Source organism: Hippoglossus hippoglossus, chromosome 14 (assembly GCF_009819705.1).
Source record: "Hippoglossus hippoglossus isolate fHipHip1 chromosome 14, fHipHip1.pri, whole genome shotgun sequence".
Lineage (NCBI taxonomy): Eukaryota > Metazoa > Chordata > Actinopteri > Pleuronectiformes > Pleuronectidae > Hippoglossus > Hippoglossus hippoglossus.
In genome coordinates, this window is record NC_047164.1 from 7,113,694 (window position 1) to 7,133,281 (window position 19,588).

General features: G+C 42.4%; 2 protein-coding genes across 4 annotated transcripts in view; both read left to right on the forward strand.

Annotated features, from left to right (window-relative positions):
* ccdc169 (coiled-coil domain containing 169) overlaps positions 1–10,699 on the forward strand; it is a 30,133-nt gene extending 19,434 nt beyond the window's left edge. The window contains exons 3-8 of the mRNA XM_034606858.1: positions 5,601–5,711; positions 6,464–6,504; positions 8,010–8,108; positions 8,562–8,615; positions 9,159–9,253; positions 9,756–10,699. Of these exons, the coding sequence (XP_034462749.1) occupies positions 5,601–5,711; positions 6,464–6,504; positions 8,010–8,108; positions 8,562–8,615; positions 9,159–9,253; positions 9,756–9,936 (581 nt within the window). The 3' untranslated portion in view covers positions 9,937–10,699. The remainder of the gene's footprint in view (positions 1–5,600; positions 5,712–6,463; positions 6,505–8,009; positions 8,109–8,561; positions 8,616–9,158; positions 9,254–9,755) is intronic.
* Positions 10,700–13,106: 2,407 nt separating this feature from the next.
* The window catches only part of dclk1a (doublecortin-like kinase 1a), a 47,793-nt gene continuing 41,311 nt past the window's right edge, over positions 13,107–19,588 (forward strand). Inside the window, exons 1-3 of one of the 3 annotated variants that reach the window (XM_034606245.1) lie at positions 13,107–13,431; positions 13,978–14,373; positions 15,121–15,470. In XM_034606245.1, the coding sequence (XP_034462136.1) occupies positions 14,013–14,373; positions 15,121–15,470 (711 nt within the window). In that variant the 5' untranslated portion in view covers positions 13,107–13,431; positions 13,978–14,012. The remainder of the gene's footprint in view (positions 13,432–13,977; positions 14,374–15,120; positions 15,471–19,588) is intronic. The other 2 variants (XM_034606242.1, XM_034606243.1) reach the window with 2 other exon arrangements.

Genomic DNA, 19,588 nt, shown 5'->3' on the forward strand with positions numbered 1-19,588 from the left:
ATTAGAAATATAATTCTTTTTCAAATTTTGGTCATAAGACTCTTTAATTACATTCAGCATAGCAGGTAACATGTCAAGTAAATGCCATTACAATCAAAGTAGCCTATTAATACAAACATATAAAATAATGAATATGGTCTTAGGTAGCTTTTAATTTCTAGTAGTTACAAAGTCTGAATCACTTGTAATAACAGATGTTTACTCAGGTGTTGTTTTGGGTGTGAAGCTGACAACAGCATAGGGGCTTTGCTCTTCTTCTTGGGGCTGATGTGTCTGGATTTGTGAGTAGAGAGCATCTCTGTTGTTGGGGAGTTGAATGCTGCTTTAGAGAATATCATCCTCCTCTGTTGGTTGAGCCGAGATGTCATCGAACACTTGACCTGGGCTTATCTGATGAAGAGACAAGAAAAACATTTTTATTTTATATTTCTGTGTATTTAAAATTCTCTTAATAAAATTAACAGATTCCAAATGGAGGTCAAATGAATGGAAGGGTTCAATAAAGCTGCATTTGCCTGGATTAACTCTTGATGTATATAAAATTAAAAACTGAATTGTACTAAGAAAATAAAACATGATTTATGTACAGTATTGTTAAATATAACATTCATGGAACATATGGGACAATGCATCTCTGTTTCATTAGAACAAAGGTTGAAGCTGCTGTTTGGACTCAGTTGAACTCTCTGAATAGATGAGGACGTTTGTCTAATGGAAGAAACTGTTAAAATTCTCTGCTTTACCTCCTCCAAGTTGACAGAGGTTTCAGTTCTAGGAGACTGGATGGAAGTCATCTTTCTTCTAGAGAGTGAAATGAATAGGTGAAGCCAGGTTAGTGTGAAAGAGAATGTGAAAGTCATTGCTTTGAAGCAGAGCACAGTGATGCTCACCTAATCCACACGAAGACGGAGGTGGGTATTACAACCAGGAGAAGAACAACGATTCTTATGGCTGCTTGAGTCCATTTTCTTCTTTGGACAGTGAGCATCTTTTGAAGAGAGCTCTTTTGGAGCATTTTAACCTTGCAGGAGTAGTTTCCTGCATGTTCACTGCTGACGGGGTCTAGAACCAGGTACTTGCTTTGTGTTTTTGTCAGATTCAGAGGTTGATTGTTCAGGTACCAAATGTAGTTCATGTTGTCCGTCAGAGGACAACTGGTTCTGCAGGTCAGCGTGACTCTCTGCCCCTCGGTCACCTCCTCAGAAGGACTAAACATCACTTCCAGCCCTGAAAGAGGAGATTGGTCAGTTGATAAAGACGTTCCTGAACAAGTGTCTTCTAAAACAACCCAAATAAGCAAGAAGGGTAAATGGAATTAGTTTGTTGAATTAGTTGCCTTAATATTATCGATAGTAACTCTCTGTAGAAAGTATGCAGGTATTTAATCTAAATACTGTACCTACCTGTGACGACCAAAGTCACCCTAGGAAGAGCCGACCATTTCCCTGCATCACTTCCTATTCTGAATATGTATTCTGCTGAGTCACTCTTCATCAGTTTATTGATTGTCAGGATGTGGCGGTTCATCAGTCCATGAAACTTAATACGATCTGTATTCTTTATCAGCTCTTCACCAGCCGCCATATCACTTCTCCTATTCTTATACCACGATTTAGACTTCGACTGCTGGTAGTAAGGATCTGAGTATTCACTGGAGATGTTCACTGAGGAGCCTTGCAGAGCACAGATCCTCCTGTTGACATAATTCACTGTGAAGCAGTATTTATCCTGAATACCTGAAACAGAGATTTTAAACAAATCATCAAACAGTTTATCTTTCTCCCTTTTACAGGCTCTTGACTCAAATCTTTTATGAATTATAACAGAGCACAAACGGGCTCATACTCACAAACTTCATCTGAGAGCAGGTGCTTTACAGCACAGGAGTAACGTTCAGGAGAGAAGATGGAAACTCGTTGTGGTGCCGGCTCCAATCGTCTGTTTCTGTACCATGTGATGGTTTGAGCTTCAGTCTGTGGACAGCTGGTGTTACAGGCCAGTTTGAAATGCACCCTGTCTTCAGTCTTTTGAACATGTACTTCTGATGGGAGAGAATAAAAAAACAAACTGCTTCTCACCACTTCATCTCTGCCACGTTAATCGAGATGATCTAATAACTTGAGTGACCAAATAGTTACTGGATAATCCCTGCCACGTAATGTTGAGTGAAAATCCATCCATGCTTTCTTTAGTTAATTTGTACACATACACACACACACACACACACACACACACACACACACACACACACATACACACACACATGTTTCCATTCTTGACCAATTCATGCCTAACCTTAACCCAACCAGAACTCATATCTCATGGTCCCTAACCAGGACCTCAGTATGACCGGGCTTCAACGTGTAAGGTAACTAACGATCGCTGGTGAAACGCTGGAGATCTTTTAAATTGTGAGAACATTATTTAAAGGATTTAGAGGTATGGGGTTGGGATTGTGTTTGCATGTAATTATTTGTGAAACTTCACCTCTGGGATATGTGATGGAGCACGGCTCATCTTCTGGTCTCTGCTGATTTGAGCACATTCTGCCTTTAGCATAGGTCACAGTGAAGCAGGCTGATGTGAGAGAAGCTGGACAAAAGAAAAAACACATTCTGTGGTGAACAGTTTTTCACAAGCTTTACAATTCAAGTCACCAGGATACGGAGCCACATGTTGTCACTCACCCAGTGAGACTTCAGGGGCTCTGAGATGCTCGTAGCCTCTGACAGCACAGGAGTATGTGACTGATTCCTCGCTGCTGATTAGCTCCTGGTACCAAGGAGACGAGTCCTGATAGAGAAACTCTGTGTTCTTGTACCAGATATAGACCACAGGGCTTTCAGTCAGAGGACAACTGCTGCTGCACATCAGGGACACTGTCTTTTCTCCTGTGGCAGGAAACACCTTCACCTGCAGGTCTGAGATGATGTTGAATAAAACAAGAATTAATGCACTGATGTAATTTTTGCAGTAATAAATTAATAATAAATAACTGAACCACTGTACCTGCAACAAGGAGCTGAATTTCTCCACCCTGGCATTTATTTAGTGTGTCATTAACGTCACTACAACAGTAAGTGTTTTTATCACTCTCTCTCAGATCATTGATCGTAATAGTGAAGTTGCTCTCTTCAGATATGTTCACACGTTTTCCATCTGCAATGATCTGATCTTGAACCTTCTTGTTGTCCTCCCAGCGAACAGTGAACCATTTCATGTTTGTTTTGGGACGTTGAGCTGAGCAGTGTAGATCCACTGATGAACCTTCTAAGGCACAGATGCTGTTTGCTCCAACCCCTTTAACAGAAAAACAATTTTATAGTTCTTAACTTCTAGTAGATGAATTGTACATTAATTGTTTTTGTAAATACCGATTTGCTGTAATATATGTGAAGAGCAGGATCTGAGAAAATATTTTGAGTGTCATCTTTTTTTCTTTCAATCAATCTACAATTGACGAATATGCTGATAAACATTTAAATTTCTTAGGTTTCAGTTACGATTCACAGTTAGTATTGTAGAACTAAACGGTCATTCATACCTGAGATGTACAGGAACAAACCCATGAACACACATTCAGCTCCTGCCGACAACATGGCCAGTGTTGTCTTCAGCTTCTCAACAGAAAGTATGACTTTTTATGAAAGCTCATCAAAAATTTAAACTTTAAATGGTAAAAATCTATCACAGAGTAAATGAAAGACTGAAGTCAGAATGGTCTGTTTGTCTGTGTGAGACTGTTTATCAGATCTCAACTTGTAAAAAATCACTTCCTCATTATTCTTAGTTTAAAAAAAGAGTTTTATACATTTCCTGTGTTGTGTGACTCACCTGCTAACGTGTCAGAGTATGTATCTTTGGCTTCTAGACACTGACAGTAACCTCAGTAAAACTTTGCCTTGCAGCAATGTTCTCACAACTTAAACACCATGTACATGACGTCATAACCACAAACTCACAAGTTTTATTTGTAAGCAGCAATAGTCTCTTAATAATCATGGAAGTGTATTGGATGTAACATAATGAACCTAGAGTTCCATCTCCCATTGCCTTTTAACAAACTTCTTAGCTGTTTCTAACATTAAACTAATTTGAAACTAGAATGTTGCTCTGACAGTCCATACCTCCACCAAGGCTAATAAGTATTATGTAATATGTCAAAGCAGCGTTTCCAGTTCATTATCCAGACGGTGGCGGCCACCAGATTGTAGTTTGTTCCAACACATTTTCATAATCAACCAAACCATTTTTACGCTTCTCTTATTATTATAACATGGAATCTCTAGATTGGTGTTTTGCCACATTGCTGCTTTGTATCGTTTTGTGTCGTGCAATTTGCAGCACTATTTGCCATGTGCTTGTATTATCATCCCTAAAGCTTTTACCATCCACGCAGTCAGTCAGACCTCAGATTCATCTGCAGTTGTGTGCTTGTTTGCTGTCACTTGGAATTAACCATATACGTATTGAGTTAAGTTTGTGGGAAACTTCCTGTGTGTATTCTTCCTTTGGCCACGTCCCACCCCTGGTTGATGGTTTGAGCTTCAGTCTGTGGACAGTCCAGTTTGAGATGCACCCTGACTTCAGTCTTTTGAACATGTATTTCTGTTGGGAGAGAATAAAAAAACAAACTGCTTCTCACCACTTCATCTCTGCCACGTTAATCGAGATGATCTAATAACTTGAGTGACCAAATAGTTACTGGATAATCCCTGCCACGTAATGTTGAGTGAAAATCCATCCATGCTTTCTTTAGTTAATTTGTACACACACACACAAACGTTTCCATTCTTGACCAATTCATGCCTAACCTTAACCTAACCAGAACTCATATCTCATGGTCCCTAACCAGGACCTCAGTATGACCGGGCTTCAACGTGTAAGGTAACTAACGATCTCTGGTGAAACACTGTAGAATCTACAGGTTGTCTGAAAATGTGGTTAGATGATCATTTAAGTTCCACTAAAGAAAGATAGATGAATAGATGGATAGATGGATTAATAAATGGATAAATAGCTGATAGATAAATGGATAGATGGATGGATGGATGGATGGATGGATGGATGATTCCGAATGCAAAAATCGAATGCAAAAGAGTCGTATGAAGGTAAATGAATAAATAAAAATAGAAATTATCATCAACAAAAGCAAACTGGAGTCAGGAGATAACAAACCTGGAGAACAGTCACTGAAACCAGTTTAAAGCTGCTACTTTAATTATGAAGAAAAACCCACTCAAACATTTAGATTTTGCTTTTCACAAGACTTGACTTGCAAAGAGACTTACAATCAAGATTTTTGTTGACTTGCATTAAGCTGGAAGATTCAAATAGTTCAGATATTTATCTGTTTTTCATTTAGAGAAACTGTTTAATGAACAGCAGCTTCTCTCTAAAAGTGGGAAACCAGCAAAGAAGACTCCAAAAGCACGACACAGAAGCTCAGTCAAGTTAAAAAAAGGTTCTCTATCAACAAGCAGAGAATGAAATGTAAAGAAAATGTTATCTTAGCTGGTGTCCTCCAGTTTCCATCACTGTCACTCTTTTGGGTTGTTTATGAAATGTGACAGTTTCCTCTGTTTCTCCTTCTGCACCAGGTAACGAGTGGAAGACGAGGTATGAGACACAGATTGAGCTCAACGGACAGTTGGAAAGACAGATCTCACTCATCCACGAGAGACTGGAGGACCTGCGAGGGAACCCCATGGGTAAGTTCCAGCTTTTAAAGGCTTTTATTCTGGAAGAACATTCATGTGTTTGAGCAGCTGTGGCTCAGGAGGAAGAGCCGGTTGTCCACTAACCAGAAGGTTGTTGGTTCAATCAAATGATGTGAAGGATGATGTGCGATAGAAAATAGCATAAAATTGAAATAATCAAAATGATACCTCCAAAATACAAACCCATTACAGCTTGTTTCATAACCAAAATATTAATATTCTTCTTGACTTATTCATGTCTCCCACAGTGTGTGAAGGGCTGAATGTGATTTGTAGTGCAAGGTGCTTTTAGTACTTAAGACTATAAAAGCACAGTATAACTGCAGGCCTTTTAAATTTAGTAGGTTTTATTGGTTATGTAAATTCAAATCATGCTTTTCACACGCGAACAGTTTGATTTACATTCTCCGCACCGAGAACTGAACCATAGCAATAAATCTACAAAAGAACTAGTTTAGATCAGGATTTTCTGTTTGCTCTGAAAGGAGAAAGAAGATGGTGATGAAGCGTTCTTAAAGAATACAGTATAGTAATAGAGCCGTATAAAAGTACAGTACTATATGCACAGTACAGCACAGGGTATATTTAATTCACAATGTTCCCATTTGAAAGATGCATGTTGAAATTCAAATATAATATATATTTATTCATATTCATTCATTCAGATATATTCTTCCATCTCTAGTAAGTTTGTATCTATTGTGTTCGTACGTGATGTTCACACACTCTCTTGCTTTTCACAGATCGATTGGCCTCCATCCGGTCTTATGATGACATGGCAGTGGTGAGTGATCTGTTTTTGCTGTGTTCCCTTTTGCTTTGTGAGGTTTTTAAAAAATGATGATGAAACCCAGAGCTGGAGGTGTACATGAGTTAGAGGCTCACACCAGCAGAGAGAGCCAGAGACGCAGAATGAGGGGAGGAGACGGGCAGCACAGAGAGAGTTGTAACAACAGCTTCCCTCCGTCCTCTCCACTGATGCACCAGTTTAATCACAGCACTGTAATCACAGGATTACAAACCAAGGGAGAGTGATGCGCACTAATTACAACGTTTTAACACACACACATGAATTCACTATACAGTCTAAATATGTGTTTGTCCTTGTGCCTCAAGGCAGAACTAACAGATGCTCATTAGTGGAGCCGTGACCACGACACTGACCGGAGATCAGGAGTCAAACTGTGAGAGCGACACTTAGACAGACTGAATATGAGAGAAGAATATAGATTACTCTTCAATTAGTGCCATGACGACATGTTAGGACCATGGTAACAAATAGAGCAACAACAGATAATTGTGGTGTCATCAGTACTTGTATACTGTACCTCCTGAATTCTGATCTTTACAATGCATCAGCAAATTAATATATCTCTGATACTTTTAATAATATACTTTGAGTTAGCATGTGTTGTGAACTTGTGGAGGGGCTTCACAATCACTGATTAGGATGAAAATGATCGGAGGGGTAATGTATACCCCAAACAGACAATGCACATTTTTTATATTGTAATAAACACATTTCATGATGACTTCATCACAACATCATTTCACCATTTATGAGGAATGATTGTATAATGTTAATAATCTGTAGAAAGTTAATGCATTACTACACTATACAATGTAATTTCCTAACTTCATATTGATTTAATCTCTACCATATGATCATAAATTATATTTCACAATCAAAATAAGCTTTATGTTGTGTCCATAGTGCTTTTGGATGGAGAGATACCTCAAAAAGTGCATTTCTTAAATATGCATGATGTCATTTCTGACTTCATTGTGACTTCTTCATGATGTCACATGATGGGGGGGTAAATTCTGATCATTATAAGCTTTAGAATTGGAAAGATTTTATCTTGGAAAAAAACATTTTCAGACCATATTTTTGTATCTACCTTAGACCGATCTGGTCCAAAAGTCTTGAGATAAGTTTGTGAAGATCCGTCCATTATTTTGTAACCACACACACTCACCCACACACAGAAACGGGTGAAAACAACACGGTGCTTTCCGCCTGCCAAGCTTGCACACAGTATTTGAATAAGCAGGATTAACATATGTATTTCAAATGCTTACATAAAAATGTAACTGCAACCTGCAGGCATGCTTAACATACTTTGCTGAGTTAAAAACACCCGACTGGTTCTTTAAAAACTGGTTTAGAAACATTTCAAATGTACAATACACAATAACAAGGACGAGAGGGATTCAAACCCAGAAATACACCAGGTCTCCTCCCTCTTCATTATAAGTCTCTTGTTGTGTTTACACGTTTCCCTGCAGGAAACACTGAGGCAGCGTCTGAAGCTCCTGAGCGAAGAGAAGTGCGACCTCCAGACTCAGCTGATGGACTGTCACCTCAGAACCGAACAGGAGGGAAAGGTGCTGGTGTCAGTTGTTGTCACTGATACAGTAACAGGGATTTTCTGTTGAGCATTACCGAAGGTCACAATGTGTCCTGGTCCAGTTTGATTATTTCTTAGACAAACGGCTTTAAATTCTCCCATGTTAAACATATTAAAGTGACAAATTACCATCATTAGCAAAGAATTGAAAAAGATTTGTCTGATATTTTGTGAATGTTTCGCATTCCTTTTTGTCTTGTGCTGCTACGACCGGGCCAATGTGCTCTTAGGTTGGTGATTTGGTTCTTTGTTTATTGTTCTGCTCAACAAACAGCAAGATTTCAGATGAATGTGGGTTTAACGCACGACACGTGCAACCACTAACTCCCTGTTGTAATCTGCTGCTCGTTAACATTGTAGAAATATACACACACAACAAGCACTTTGCCACGAGCAGACAGATTACTGACAGCTCCTCTGTTTCTTTCAGGCATTTCACAAAACCAACGACGAGAGACGGGCGTATCTTTCAGAAATTGCCAAGGTAAGCGTTCTCTTTGATCCGTGATAATACAAGTTCTCACAACTCCTGGCAGTTCAAGCAAGTCGCTCTAAAACCAAACATATTGACTACAAATCATCAGATATTCATTATACGGCAACCTGAAGAATTGCTGCAATGGCAAAGTGCTACAAAAGAACAGTAGAGTGCAAAGAGCGGCAGGTCTAATTAGGATTTCTCATTCATCCTCTGGAGCGGCTCTGTCCTGTTGTGTAACAGCCGAGTCCCTGTTCAGTGAAAAAAGTTACTCAAGGACTTTCTGCCTAATGCTGCAACATCAGTGGTTCCTGCAGGGCTGAAGGAAATACAGCTGCAAGGAAATCAACCACATTTCCCTCTAAACATTTTAGAATCACACATTTCTATGTGTTGAAGCATTTCACAACGTGTGACTGGCTCTTCCCTGTGAACCAAAACAGACACACACACATGCAGTGCATAATGAACAAACAGGTGGACTTAAGGTTTATGAGTCTGAAGTGCTTGGAACTGTAATTTCTCCCCATCTATCCCCATCTGCCACAGCTGTCCTCCACCATCGAGGCCCAAAGAAGACAGTACTCCACCCGGCCACAAGGGGCGCTAGACAGCAAACTGAGGAGCTCAGTGAGGCACAACAGGTAGAGGTGATGGACACAAAAATATGAGAGAACAAAACGGCATCAAAATGACTGAATATGTGAATAAAAACTGGACATTAACCCTTCACATGGGTAACACTTGTTTGAGGTTGTCTGAATTATATAATTCAATATCAGTTTGTTCTTAGTTTCATTTTTTAATTGGGTTTACCCAGCTTCATTTATGATTTGCCAAATGTAATGCAACTTAAGGTAAATGTAAGTAGGAACAATCTTTTTTGATGCCCTGAGACTGAAGAGAGACAAAGACAAGACACTAAAATTTGAATCTCCTTGACTATTTTACTACATTTACTGTAAGTAGATATCATTCTATTATTTCCTGGCAAACTGATGTGTATATTACTGTGTGTTAATATTGGAGTTGCTGCACAAGCTCTTGACATGCAGCTAATAAATTAATCATGCTGCAGAAATGAGCACAGCCTTCATTCACATACTGCAGGTCTTTAATTTCCTCCTCTCATCTCTTGGTGCTTAGAGGGAAGCAGAGCAGCAGGAATGCAGAGGCTTATCCTAAGAAAGGAAAAGAAAGAGAAGAAGAAGGTGGAGGAGGAGCGAACGTGAAAGGAGGAGGTGGTTGTGGGGCAACAGCAGAGAGGAGAGAAGAGGAGAGGTCCCAGAGGGGGAACAGGTTACCCACCATAAAGCACTATACCTGAAACACAATCCCTGACCCAGACCTGATGTTAGAGGCCCTTTCTTAAAATACAGTAAATGTTGCTGTCTCCTGCGTATGATGGACTGATGGCAGAAGACATTTTCTATATTCTTTTTTATTTGTGCATTTGATTTTGTACTTTGTACGCGTCTGTCACTTTCATATGTTTTTGTAAACATTTCTCAAATATTAGAGATGGCAGATATTACAAGCTTTGAGCGCAGTGAGGTCATATCCAAACACATCTCCTACAACTTGCATTACGTAAGCAGCAGCACATCCACCTCTCACACAGTATGTAGTTCATCTGCAGAGCAACAGAGTCCCCCCCCCCCCCCCGTCCCACCCACCGACCACCTTTACAAATGTGGGAGTAAGAAATCTGTGTCCAAGTAGTGAATATGAAAATTGCCAGAAGCTGTTTCATTCGTGTTTTGTGGAGCAGTGCGGAGGATGGGTTCAGTTCCTGTCAGCTTCAAAACTCTGAGCTGAAACAGTTTCTCCTTACTAAGGACGCACAGGCAATACAAGCATGAATTCATCAATTTGTTTAAATAGTTGAGTTTTATCTCATGAATATAACACTTTGGGTTAAAAAGTAAAGAAAACTATTTTTTTCCCCAAGCTGATTTTTAAACTATATATACAGATAAATGATATGTTGCAACTAATTTTGATTTTGTACCTAAACATGTTTCAATCACAGAGTAATTTATTTGTTCATTCAATAAAAGTACTCCAGAATCTGTGAATGCTCTAAAAGCTACAGGAGACTTTTCTTTGTGTTTGCTGGAATCGACTACACGGTCTTAAAATCCCTGCAGCAGCACAGAGTGAATTCAGTTTTCAGGAGTATTTTAGCTTTACAGGCTCACTTTCTGTATGTTTCTGTTCCCGGCTGAGTCGGCGAACGATCCTGAATGTGCTGCTGCGGTGGTGACGGGTTGTTTATCTTAGATTAATGACTTCATTTAAAGACAGCCAGGAAGTGTTGCCTCATGAGAGGGAGAGAGCACATTTGCGGCACACTGCTCTCTGCCTCCGTCTTCAAGCTCATGTTACTACAACTGCGTGCTGCCCCTCCTCCTCCTCCTCAGGTGAAACGTGGTGACAAATCAATACACCATGTGTCAAAACACCACATGAATCACACTATTGCTGCCTGCCCCTGCTAATTCACTTCTCTCTGCACTCACCATGCTGCAAAAGAAATGTGTACATGCAGTGTGTGTGTGTGCAGAAGACAAGTGTAGATGTGAAATACAGCACAATACTTGTGAATTGAATATCTCGACTTTTTACGGCCATCCCCACGTTCACACATTGTGTGATGTGCAAACTTGTTGTTGCATAAAGATGCAGTGATTGCTGACAGCATCTGTCAACAGTCTGCGGGGGCAGTCTTTTAAATGTCTCTCCTGAGCTCTAAAATGAAGACATATTTAATCTTGCATGTGCTAACTTGTGTCTTAACGTGTGTTTTAGTGTCGCTGAAACAACTATTACAATAAAAAAATTGGAAGTCGTGAGTCAAGGGCATAAAAAAGTAATTATCTTTTGTTTTTTTATGACGCAAAGAAAAATCATGAAACTGTCCACTCCACATTAAATATTCTCCGTGAAGTTTAACTTTTAATTAAAATAAATTGTTTCTGCAAAGACTCTTTGATGGCCCTGCCCACAGATGTCAGAATTCTCCTTCTTTGAATGATTTCACCCAATTTTATGGCTGGCATGCATGAATGCAACATTACCAAGTCTCCTGTGTATCACGCTAGTCAGCTGCAATACTGTGAGGAAGCGAATCAACCGTTATGTTCAGGATGGTTTATTACTTTAAAAATGCGTGATCCAATGAAAGCACTAAAAACGTAGAAAAGCTACAGGTATGTGATTTGAACACATTTGGACTCTGACAAAAACCTGACTCACAAGTTCCTGTGGAAATGAGAGCACTAAATGTGTCCTGCCCTTGTCCTCCATCTTTCTTACCCTGGCCTAACGACAGTCCCCCCCACACATGCCCTGCTTCATTGAGACAGGAACACCTTGTCAGGCCCTCAGTTCGTGACGCACACTGGGTCCCCGCGCGCGTCTCCTCGAAATAGAGAAAAATCTGTGTGTGTGTGTGGCAAAACAATGAGTATTCATCATCACTGGCACAGATAAATGCTGGGTAGCACACACTCACATATGGATCACAGGGGAGTGGTGATGGAGCAGAACTGGGTGGTCTCTCGGGGGCCAGGATGTAGGCCAGGGGTCTTTATCTGTTCCAGCGCTCGGGGAGATCATCTCCTGCTGTTACATGCAAACAAACCTCAGAGCTCATGGGAAGAAACAAGCTTACTGTATATGAGAGTGACACATGCAGCATTTCCTCTCTAGCTCTCATGCAGTCCCACGTCACATTCGTCACGCTGGTTTTGGATCCTCGTGGACGCTGCTCTGTGTGGTTTCATCGACATAGTTAACGTTCAGCTGCCTTCAGACTCCTGTGGTTAATACAGTGGAGGGAGGGAGTTACGTAACATCTCATGTGCAAATGTTCCAGTGGGTTAAACAAGGCTGCTGCTGCTGTGCAGTCTCAAGGTTTTAATGAGATGAGATTAGTCCATGCACGCCAACCTATAGGCTGTATGGGCTGGTGGTTCTCAAATGGGGGTCCCATGTTTTCTCACATGTCAAATTATTCCTAGGAGCATATACGCAGGGGTCCCTGTCATATTTTATATCTTGTATAGGTGGACCTTGGCTGAGAAAACTTTGAGAACTTCTGATATAGGCAACTGGTATATTTACAGTTTATGTTAACTCTTTTGATAAACAAAAAAATCCACACTCACCAACATGCAGATATAACTATATGTAATATATAGTATATGTAAAATGAAATTAATACATATAGGATATAGGATTATAGTTCAGCTACTTCTGAGACCTCATTTACCCATATGTATTATTATTATTCAGATTTTTCATAATTTGGACAAGATCGACCCCCCCCCCCCCCCCCCCCTCCCCAGCAGACGCGTGTCTCTTGGAGGGGGTGCGTCCAGCAAGCGTGGGTTTGCATCCTAATGAAGAGGTGGTGGTGGTGGTGGTGGTGGTGGTGGTGGGAGGGTGCCTCAGTGGAAATCACGACCGAGTGACGTGGCGGGGGAGAGAGGAGGTGGGTGAGGAGAGAATGGGAGGGGAAACAGCTGCCACCTCGTCCATTCCCAGTCCAGCCTGTGCCTCTTTACGCGCACACACTGGTGTTCGGTGCTGGTGGAGGTGGTGGTGGTGGTGGTGGAGAAATCAACAGGACAACAAAGGGACACACAGAGGAGACAGACAGAGAGAGGGGGGGTCTCTCTCTGCAGGATCCAGGACTGGAATCACACTTCACCATCAGCGACCAGCTCACTGAACTCTTTTCCTTCGTGTCTGCAGGGACACGCAGCATCAGTCAGGCTGGAGGTGACCGTCAGAGAAGCGCTAATCGCGCGTTTGGGTAAGTGCGTCAAAATCCTCTTAACGTGAAAAGTGATCCTTTCTTTTATTGTTGTTTTTGAATTCTCTACCTCTGACGATCCACGTCTCTTGATCCGAAACACATCAATGTATAAATATATAGATTTTTATTATTTGCTCCAGTGGCATCCTGGGGTATTTATTTTGGAGTTGGGTCCATGTGGGTGAAGGCTGCGGTTCTCTGTGCCACGCGCGCATCCTGTGAATATTTATAAAGAGGGGCATTAATGGGCTGTTATCGATTCGTGACCGTCGCCCTGTCCCCTCTCTGCACATCCACCTGCGCCTCAGGACAACTGTGCCTGATGGTGCGGCTCGTCATGGAGCGCACTGTCCAGCACTGCCCGGCTTAAGAGCACTTAATCTGTCATTAGGGAGTTATTTTCAGACCGTGCGCCAGCGACGGACTCCGGCTGCTTTTACGCCTCGTCCCCATCTCTCCTGCTTGTTTCTGTTTGACTTGCCCCGCCGCTAAAAAAAAAACTTTCACCCACAACCCGATCTCTTCGCGTTGTGTGTCTCCCAGACAGCACGGCCGTTGTCGTGAGCCTCGGCAGCGAGATGGAGTTGGAGCACTTCGACGATCGGGACAAAGGTCAGCGGCACGGCCGCTCCAGTGCGCGGATGAACGGGGTGGCGAGCCCGACGCACAGCGCCCACTGCAGCCTGTACCGGACCCGCACCCTGAAGACGCTGAGCGCGGAGAAGAGGGCCATGAAGGTCCGCTTCTACCGCAACGGAGACCGCTACTTCAACGGGATAGTGTACGCCATCTCCGTGGACAGGTTCCGGACCTTCGACGCACTGCTGGCCGATCTGACCCGCTCTCTGTCCGACAATGTCAACCTGCCCCAGGGGGTCCGGACCATCTACACCCTGGATGGCTCCAAGAAGATCGCCAGTGTTGATCAACTTGTAGAAGGTGAGGATAAGAAGGCTCACTTAGCGGGTTACACAACCAGGGCTTGACATGTAGAAGCTTTTCAGTCCTGGACTCATATTCCAAAATCCAGTTGGACACATTCTGCCTGTCTGTGCATCCCTTCTTCTCCTAAAGAACCTGCCCTGCCTCACCTGTCAGCTGCCATGTTCTGTGATCCTCTCCTGCTCATTCACTTGCTACACATAACTCATCTAACACCATGTCCCCACAATTAGACCCATTTGAAATCAGGCTCAACACTACATGTGCTCCAAAACTGGCTAATCCAGCAGAGCAGACTGTAGATTATTATTATGAAGATTATATCACTGGTTGGATTGCCATCTGGTGTCAGAGGCATATGTTTCGTCTAAGATTAGCTCTCTCCTGATCTGTTTTACTCCAATACTGTGCATGCCAGTATCATTACTGTGATGGGAGGAGCTGTAAACTGTCAGCATCTTCTTTAATTGATATAGGATTTGAGAAATATATATAAATATACAAAAGTAGAATGGAAAGCAAGTTGTATGAATCTGTTTATCAAAGATGTTTAGTGTCTGCAGCTGCTGGTTAGAAGATGTTGCTCAGAACAAAGATTCTTCCCTCCTTTCTTTACCTTTCTTCTCATTTTGACCATTTTTCTTGAACTTCCCATCTCCCAAGAGAAAGAGGTTCTCATGTCTTTAGATATTTTTTAAATCTTGTATTACTTTTGACAAGTAATCTTGCTCTCCCTTCTCCCAGGTGACAGTTACGTCTGCAGCTCCATTGAAGCCTTCAAAAAGTTGGATTACACAAAGAACGTGAACCCCAACTGGTCGGTGAACGTCAAGGCCGCGGCGGCGTCCTCCCGCGGCCCTCCCTCCCTGGGCAGCGCCAAGGCCAGCGGACCAGAGAACCGTGAAAACAAGGAGTTCATACGTCCAAAGCTCGTGACAGTGGTGCGGAGCGGCGTGAAGCCCCGCAAAGCTGTGAGGATCCTGCTGAACAAGAAAACCGCCCATTCCTACGAACAGGTCCTCACCGACATCACTGACGCCATCAAGCTTGACTCCGGAATAGTGAAGAAGATCTACACACTGGAGGGGAAACTGGTGAGAAATCTTTGTATTGAATTAATACATTTCTCATTTGTGTCAGAATGTGTCCGATTGGATTGCAAGGACATCAGACATGGCTTTAACGTGGTTTTATCATGGGTGGTACTGCTGGGAATATAGAGGGATTCTTTTCTGTTGCTGTGTTAGATGACGTTTTATGTGCAGCAGAAAGACTTAAAATCAAGGTGACTAACAATTACTCGTTCATGAAGGTGGTGGTTTTTGCGACGGTGTTGCTTGGAAAGGGAAAACACAGATCAACAGGCTGTTAGAAGGCTCCGAACGGATAAATATTTAATGACCACAGGCTCATTTCTCTTTAATGAGCCCTTTATGAATGAAGAGCATCCGTGTCCCCCGTTTACAGTCGGAGCTGTGGAGACAAACGTGTGACACAGCGAGTGAAAGAGGTCGAGAGAAGGTAAAAGTCGATGAATGGAGTCTGGGTTCTCTCCCACGCTGCAGCAATGTGTGCCAGAGCTTTGCCTCCCAACACAAAAATAAGTCTCGGGCTCCTTGACAGTCCACCCACCTTTCCAGCTCCCTCTCAGCTCAGCTGTGGAGGTAGAGGGTATAAAAAGAACTACTGTAAGATAGTGTAAGTGCACAGTAAACATACGCATAGACTCATGCACATTTTCTCGGCTGGTTCTGTGCATGTGGAAGTGGCTCTGACCTTGGTCTGCACTGCAGTTAAACGCAGTTTATCTGTGCTGACACATGCTCATGTTTGTGGAGAGGGGACAGAGAGAGAAAGACAAAACATCTCTTTGAGAGTTTTATATTCTTAACCTCTTCGGTGTCTTCCTGTTTGTCTCTGTGTCACTTCCTCTCTCACGCACCATCAATGGTTCTGACTGTCGGTCTGCTCTCTGTCTAGGTCGTGTTGTAGCTCCAGGTTATTGAGCTGTTTGAAACACTTTCTGTTTGACATCAAGGGCGTCCTTTCATTTTTTGTCGCACAGCAGCAATCATCTCCCGATTGGCTAATTTGTGATTGTCATGATTGTGCTCTTTTCATTAAGTCCCTCAGTGTTACCGTTTATCCCAGTTGTAAAGATTAATCGTGCTGTCCGTGTAATGACCTACTTTCAACCCAGCAGGAAGTCATTCCAGATTCCCTGACCTGACCTGCTGCGAGATCCCAGCACCAGCCAATAAAATCCGGTCAGATCAGATCAGGTTTTCCCTGAGAAACCTCCTGTCGGGGATTAAACTCGCGCTTTTGCACAAGTGCTCGACAGCTCTGTGGTGGCCACTTGTTACAGTTGTCCTGGAGATTACACAATAAACGCTGCTCTCGCCCAGTTCACCCCACTGCGATTGGAAGTAAGACTATTATGGTTGTTCTATTTTTAGATGTGATATTGATTGGGCCTGTAGGCATGGTAACACGCTCGCTACCAAACTGGGCTGAGTGCAGAACCAAGTCCTCGTTTTCTGTATGTGTGACTGCGAATGTGTGCGTGGGTTAATGCACGTGGGAGCGTGTGCGTCTCTGAATATGTTACTAAGTGAACTGCCAATGGAAGAATGAGGGATTTTAAAGCAAGATGGGAATGAATACAAAGGAGTGAGAGTTTCCATGAGTGCTTGGAAATCCACGACGAGACTGGAACAGCCGTCTCCTTCTGATTGGGTGAAAGGTCTCAGAAAACACTGGATAATCGTGTAGCAAATTTAAACCCTCTGTGAAATGTAGTTAATCCATGTTAACTTAACCGTTTCAGGGAATAAGGCTCAGCATAACATTATGAAAATCCGATGAACTAACAATTGCATAAACTGTCTAGATACACATTTGAATTAAAAAAAATAATCATAACAACAACAAACAGATGAATGAAGGGATGAACTTACCGTATGTTGATGACACTCTAATATACACTATTGAATATGTGGAGTGAGCTAAAGGTAATTACCTGCCCTGGGACATGGTTACTTTAAGGGTTACGTTTTTTTGTGAGAATGAGCCTGCTGCCGTCAGCTGAGCCACGTCCGTCATCCGGCCTACGGCAGAAGTAGGTTTCTGGGCCTTCTTGGCAGTAACGTTGCGTCTCGGCAGAGCTGCAGAGCCCCGAGAGAGCATCTGAGAACCGGAGCTCAGGCTCCTTGCTGTCATTAACCCCTGTAATGAGGCCAGAGACAGTGGGGCACTGTACATCCCCACAGCCCGATTCTTCGTCTTCTTCATCTTCTTCATCTTCTTCCCTTTCTCTTTGTTTTGAATTGTTCTGTTCATGTGGGTTTAAAACAAAAATTATATTTTTTACTAATTTGATTCTGCTTAAACTTTTGGTTGCAGAGGCTAAAATGCGCTGAGATGAATAATAGATAATGTTTTCTGTATCTGAAAGCAAAGAGTTCACCCGAGAGTTAGTCTGTCTCAGCTAGTCCTCTCTCACTTGTCTTGTTATGACTCTTCATTATTTGCGTGTCTGTGGGTGTGCACTGTGTTTGCGAAGCTTTTGCCAATATGACAACTGAGTTTTGGTTTTGACCTCAGATCAATATTTTGTTATAAAACTTTGGCTCTGGTTGTTGTTTTCAGTCTTTTCCTCTTATCACTGTGATAAATTGCCTGTTTTCCTCTTGGCGGCTATCGGGGGCGAGCTGATGATAATAATCAGATGTTGATGGTGAGGAGACAACATGTGACAGGCTGCGAACAAGTGTCTCTGAGCCTCTGATATGTGCCACACACTCAGTTTGCCCATTGTGAGCTTACTCCACTGTGATCGTTTTAGATATCATATTTCTGTGGGTAATACGAGCGACCGAGTGAGAAGCTATATATCAAGTTCCACCCCCCCACCGCTCCATTGATTCGCCCCCGGTCTCAGGTCTCACTGTATCTGATAGGTGGTATTTTTAGCTCCCTCTCCTCTGGGGGTTACCACTACCTCATATTTATATGGCAAGCTTCTTCACCTTGGCCGTGTTTTAATGATAATTAGATGTAGTTGCCGAGGAACCAGCCAATCCACGGTGACGCTGTGATGATGGCCTCGCAGGATTGGTCTGATCAAGAAGGTAGACGACCTGTAAGTGGCTTAGGACACGGACATGGCTGGTCTATTAATACACGTAAAGCTCTGTTTACACACACACAGAAAAGACACACACACACACACACACACACACACACACACACACACACACACACACACACACACACACACACACACACACACACACGCTGTGTTGGACCCCAGCTGCCAGCCGGGAGCCGTGCAAGGCTTACGCATACTTAGGCACGCATAGTGACACACACACGCTTTTTAATGGACTCCTCTGGATTTCTGCTCATGCATCAGTGGCCATTCACTATAGGCAATTATCAACCCAATGCATGAAGTGATTCCACGTAGTCACCCTTTAAGTTGGTTGCATTCTAGTTGTTGAGTATCTCGTTAATGAGATCCTTCAGTGTGCGTCTCCCTGGGTTGAGCATTTGCAAGCGTCGATAATTCCCATATTAACTGCCTGTACATTAACACATCAATATTGTCTATACTTCTCAAGTTGCATGTAGCAATTTTTGTTGTGTTGGTTTTGTAGAGACCTGTCGGTTTACTGTTTTGGTCCTGACGGAAATATCTCAACAACTGTTCAGTGGACCGTGTGACGTCCAAGATGCCCCGGGGATTAATCATTTTTTACAACAAGTCCTTCTAAGTCATTTCGCACCAATCATCTTGCTCTAGCATATGTTAGCACGTTCAACTCTTTCCCTGTTTACTGTTAGCTCTGTAGCTTCTAGCAAAACCACATTTCATTGAATATACTTTGAGAATTGTTCCTTGGTCAAGCATATTGTGTACTTTACATATTGTCAAATTTATTGTTAACATTGTTAGTAAGTGACACATTTTTTTTAAAGACTTTACCTGACAGGGCAGGGGCACTACCCCCTAGCCCCCACCCATGGATCCACCCCTGGATCCACCCTGCATTATTACAACTCTATCAAATAGTTTCCCTTTTTTTACTTTACATCCCTGTAAACTCACAGAGACCTACTAAAGGCTATTATCTGTGCTGCTACTTGACATTCACCTTGATTGGTCCGTTCCTAACGAGATACTTCAGAGTTCATGTCCTCGTCTTTG